This window comes from Diaphorina citri, unplaced genomic scaffold (assembly GCF_000475195.1).
Source record: "Diaphorina citri unplaced genomic scaffold, Diaci psyllid genome assembly version 1.1 scaffold2850, whole genome shotgun sequence".
Taxonomy (NCBI): Eukaryota; Metazoa; Arthropoda; class Insecta; order Hemiptera; family Psyllidae; genus Diaphorina; species Diaphorina citri.
The window spans coordinates 14,161-19,703 of record NW_007380266.1 but is presented as its reverse complement, the minus strand read 5'-3'; the positions used below and the strand labels follow the sequence as shown (position 1 = coordinate 19,703).

General features: G+C 44.1%; 1 protein-coding gene across 1 annotated transcript; it reads right to left on the bottom strand.

Moving 5' to 3' along the window:
* Window positions 1–2,972: 2,972 nt before the first annotated feature.
* LOC113471711 lies at window positions 2,973–5,033 on the bottom strand. The gene is made up of 2 exons (XM_026831073.1): window positions 4,856–5,033; window positions 2,973–4,359 (listed from the first exon to the last, which is right to left on the bottom strand). The coding sequence occupies exon 2, from the start codon at window positions 4,315–4,317 to the stop codon at window positions 3,859–3,861; it is 459 nt and encodes a 152-aa protein (XP_026686874.1). The 5' UTR covers window positions 4,318–4,359; window positions 4,856–5,033; the 3' UTR covers window positions 2,973–3,858.
* Between the last annotated feature and the right edge of the window lie 510 nt (window positions 5,034–5,543).

Below are 5,543 nucleotides of genomic sequence, written 5' to 3'. Positions count from 1 at the left end.
GTTGAGCGAGTGAAGCACTAACAGCAATCCCATACAAGTCGTCTGGAGGATTCTTACCTTGTGGTCTGAGGCTGGAAGTTTCTACACCATATTGTGACACAAACTTTCCGTCCATATACCAGCTCGTGTATTCTGAGTATTGATACCTAAAATAGAAAGTTTTGTCTAGGCTCATGTTTATACCAAGTAGTTTGAGGCCCAATATCTCATATAGAATGGTCTCTTTCAATCTTCTCAAGTCCACTGCATAATGGGCTGTTGTCGAATCATCGCTTGACCTTAGAGTAGCAACAGTTGTATTCACTTCATCTGTCCCATAACCTGCTGCTGCGAGTGCCACGGTAGTTGATAATGAGTTATGCATTCCCATCAACATGCCAGGTGATGATTCCAAGTAATTGCCCTTCCTATGTTTTTCCATTTCACGATACAATGGCTTGAAATGTTCATTCACTCGATCCTCTGTGATTTCATCCCAAGAGGGTTCAAACTCTTGTGGTGCACCTTGAGTTATGACAGGGGGTTCATCCGATGACCCAGCGATATTACTTAGGTTGTCTGTCATAATTCGTCTCTGGTTTGGCTTAGAGATCTTTTCAAAGGATCCCAGAGAGGTCCTTGGAAAAGATGTACCCCAGGTTCGGCTTCACCTCGACTCCTGAGGTTAGATTCGTCTGGATAGACTCGATGAGTCTAGCCAAAACGAAGGCATTGACTTTCGTCAATACCGCGGGCGTGGCTACCTCCACAGACGGCGAACTATTTGGCTGAGATGCATCCTCGACATTTACTTTCGTAGCTGCCACAGCATCCGGGATCTCCTGTCCTAAGGTCGCCATCGGTAAGGGTGAAAAAGTTGAATTTGGCGGCTTGAACCTCACGGCTCAGAGGATGAAGGGTAGTTCCGTCAAAACTTTTTTAACCTTTGAGAATTTTGTACCATGGTCCAACGTTTGGAGCATTTTGTACCATGGTCTCCATCAGTGGACCTAGGGATTCCTGCAATCCCGTGAGGATTGTCCTCAAACCTTATTTGCCTATCTTCGGCTTCACCTCGACTCCTGAGGTTAGATTCGTCTGGATAGACTCGATGAGTCTAGCCAAAACGAAGGCATTGACTTTCGTCAATAACGTGACTACCTCCACAGACGGCGAACTATTTGGCTGAGGTGCATCCTCGACATTTACTTTCGTAGCTGCCACAGCATCCGGGATCTCCTGTCCTAAGTTCGCCATCGGTAAGGGTGAAAAAGTTGAATTTGACGGCTTGAACCTCACGGCTCAGAGGATGAAGGGTAGTTCCGTCAAAACTTTTTTAACCTTTGAAAATTTTGTACCATGCATGGTCCAATGTTTGGAGCATTTTGTACCATGGTCTTCATCAGTGGACCTAGGGATTCCTGCAATCCCGTGAGAATTGTCCTCAAACCTTATTTGCTTATGTAGGTTGGTTCGTTCCTCCTCTGGAACAACCTTAGACCGGTGATCCGATCCTGGTCATCAAAATCCTTGTAGGTTTGTTCGAGTACAAAATGTAGGAAATGTTTAAATGACTGATCTGTGCCTAGTTTAAACATTTTTCTTAAAATACCGCAGCAACCATTACAAAGCCCTTCATCTTGGCTTCTCGCTTGTCGGCTTCGCGATCTACCGTGGACCGCGACAAAATTGATGCCATCTTGCCGATGAAGGGTAGTTCCGTCAAAACTTTTTTAACCTTTGAAAATTTTGTACCATGCATGGTCCAATGTTTGGAGCATTTTGTACCATGGACCATGGTCTTCATCAGTGGACCTAGGGATTCCTGCAATCTCGTGAGGATTGTCCTCAAACCTTATTTGCCTATGTAGGTTGGTTCGTTCCTCCTCTGGAACAACCTTAGACCGGTGATCCGATCCTGGTCATTTTCAAAATCCTTGTAGGTTTGTTCGGGTACAAAATGTAGGAAAAGTTTAAACGGCTGATCTGTGCCTGGTTTAAACATTATTTTTCTTAAAATACCGCAGCAACCATTACAAAGCCCATCTGATACATCAATATTAGAAGTCAACTGATACTTAATTCCGATTTTGAGAGTTAGTTCGCAAAGCTGTTGTTGCGGGGGGAGATGAGTTACACAACACACGACCGCGAAAACGCACTCGTTTTCCTTCAATCTGTAGGGGTGATGTTGCGTTGATGCAGTCATAACTATTCTGAGATTCGACGATCGACTGAGATTCGTTTTAACACTACGGTCGGCGAGCGCGATCAATATTAGAAGTCAACTGATATTTAATTCCGATTTTGAGAGTTAGTTCGCAAGGTAAACCAGTATTCACCCTAGCAGTAAACAAGCGGATGTTACCTGGCAATCCGGGTAGTAGATCGTAGGCAGCTTGGATTTTCTGCCAACATCAGTCTCGGCATTGCTTGCAACTTTGCAACTCCTTGCGTGCTTTCTCCCCTGCGGCAGACGTTCTAGAGGAATTCATTCGGCAAAATTCTCACAAATTTCTTCTCCATCAGTGAAGTCCTTTGTTATTTTACAATGCTTGTGATTTACCTGGCAAACGTTGGTCCTGCAGATATTATATCACAACAAAATTTCACTTGAAAAACAAAAATTTCACTAGCGCGTACGCAACCGGTGCGCAAAATATTTGACGTCGGCCATGTACAAGATTGCGCCCGACTTTGAGCGGGGCGAATGCGCGTGTATATACACGTAGGAGACCAACTCCGGAGGCACGACATCTGGATAAACGTCGTGAGCGCCCGACATATTCTCACTCTTATAATCGAGTAGACGAAAACGAAAATCTTGAATCGCGCAGCTAACGATGTTTTCGTTTTTCAAAAAGTAGGGTGCCAATTCTGTGTAGAAAGAATTTTTGGGTGCCGCCACGTGGGGTCTGTAGAGAAACCTGCTCCGAATCGAATATGTTGGACACACGCATTTCTAATTTTGGTTCGCCACGCATTTCCAATTTTGGTTCGCCTGATCAGTGAAGTCCTTTGTTATTTTACAATGCTTGTGATTTACCTGGCAAACGTTGGTCCTGCAGATATTATATCACAACAAAATTTCAGTTGAAAAACAAAAATTTCACTATTTCAGTTGAGAAGATTATAATTTATGTTTGTGGTCGTCTCGTTTTCAAATGGTTAAAAGTCTCTCTATGTTCATACACCCGAGGATAATTTAGTTATCTTCATGAAAACGAAGAATAGATTATCAGCTAGTTCATCAGCAACGGTATAACAGAGGCGCGGGTGCCATCGCCTCTTCTTCTGCAGAATTTGTGAGAACCAACGAAGTATGAGTCGGTATCATCGGCTATGTCCTGTCCAAGGTGGAAAACACAAGCTAGTACTTCATCTTGGCTTGGTACTTCACACATGACGTAATAGTCCTGGCGCTCATGTTTTATGTCAGAGATGACACGGACGCATTGATTAGCTGCGCCATTTCCATGAGTGATATCACAGGATGTGAGATAACCGGGGATCGATGTAAAGGTCTCGATGATCTGGCAGAAGGAACTGATCTGGACTTGGGTTGGAAAGCCAGAATACAACGTTGCGTCTAGAGCTGAAATCTGGTAGGCTACAGTGTCTGCGCTAGCTGCCATGTTCCATGAGAATAGGACTGAGGTTCGGTCTCGAATGGAAGCGAAAGATTCTTCATCTGGTCTTGCCAAATGGTATAGTTCAAGAAATGCATCAAGCTGAGTGATCGAGAAGTTCGCCGGAAAGCCACTGATGTGACTCGAGAGACGGGGAGTCACATTGAGGCCATCAATGGTGACATTTCCGATTGAATCAAGATACATGGCCAATGGTTTCGGGAGACGTGAAACTGTGGTGGCAAGGATGTCAAGCTGAGGATGAGATAGTGCGTTCAGGACTGCCATAGTGTTGGGGGTGACAGTTGTCGCGCTTCTGGGCGAGTTGAAGCTTCGCAAGGGCGGCGTAAAGCAAGATCTTCTTGAAGATATGCAATCCGTGTTGGAAATCAGGCTCTAAGCCTCGAAACCACCGATCGAAATTTCGAGTTCCTCTAGAAGCCATGTTGAACCAGACATCATTACAGAGGTCTGGAAGACCAACAAAAGTGATAGGAACCACTTGGGGAATGACATTACTTCTAGGAGACGGAAGAGCAGGATTTCTGAGACTGTTATCTATCCTATTAGCGATTGCTTTGGCCTGGCCAATGTTCTTGCGCGCGCGAAACTTCTCAGCGCGGCGATGTTTTGCATTCTTGTTCATACCAGATGAGCTAGGTTGAGAGGTATCATCAACAACCTCCATGGCAGTTTGCGGTGGAGCCATTAAATACACGGATGGACAGTATTCGTGTGTACACAGTATACGGTTACAGAAGCTATAACAGTATAAGTACGGAATGTGTTCTTTAGAGGCCTAGAGAAATCATAGGCTGGTTCCTAAGAACACGGCTGGTTTGTTATTGTTCACGGAAGTTTTACAAGTATTCAGCGATGTACCTAGGGGTTTCTCCAATCCCTTGAGGAATGGAGAACATCGGCTTCAGGCTTTCTTCTACCACAGGAACTATTGGTGTATCACGGAAGTTTTACAAGTATTCAGCGATGTACCTAGGGGTTCCTCCAATCCCTTGAGGAATGGAGAACATCGGCTTCAGGCTTTCTGTCTTTGCTCATTGAGTTGTATCTCTAGTTGTTCTATTTTCTTGTTAAAAATCGCTTCTAGACACGATAACACATTAAAAAAGTACTGACATAAACACGTGGAGTACTTTTGGAGTGGTCCTTTCACTCCAAACTCTTTATAGAATGCAGCACCAACAACAGCAGTATAAGACCGATTTTCCCGTGCACCGGCCGAAGGGGTTACAGAAGCTATAACAGTATAAGTACGGAATGTGTTCTTTAGAGGCCTAGAGAAATCATAGGCTGGTTCCTAAGAACACGGCTGGGTTGTTATTGTTCACGGAAGTTTTACAAGTATTCAGCGATGTACCTAGGGGTTTCTCCAATCCCTTGAGGAATGGAGAACATCGGCTTCAGGCTTTCTTAACCACATCACTGACCCTTGGTGATTCATTGATTACCAATCCTTCCTTGATCTTTTTCACTTTGCTAGCCATTTTCCTCATAGCGCTCGCTTGTTCCTTGATCTCAACTTTCGTGTTGACATTTTTATCTAACAACGCAACGTAAGCAACAGCTCGGTTTCAATACATAACTTATTGACTTCGGTCATGAACTTGTTAAGGCTTTCGTTATCATGGGAAGGATGCGAGGTAGCTCGTATGTAAGTTGATATATTTGGTAATTTTCTGGTGAAACTCAAAGGGGGTTTCATTCCTAGGGGTTCCTTCAATCCCTTGATGAATGTCCTCAGTAGAGCAAATAAGCCGGACCTGGCACAGGAGTCACGGAGCCATATGGCTCCATTTTTCACTAAATCTAAGGAAGGAAAATTTTCTGGCTGAAGGACTTCTTTTTCCCAATGAAAATTTTGCTGTTGTCTTCTATTACGTGCGCCTTTTCTTCTTTCGGTTTTTTTTTTTTTTT

What these genes read in the sequence shown, in the direction of transcription:
- LOC113471711 (XM_026831073.1), bottom strand. Translation starts at nt 4,317, where the DNA reads ATGGCTCCACCGCAAACTGCCATGGAGGTTGTTGATGATACCTCTCAA.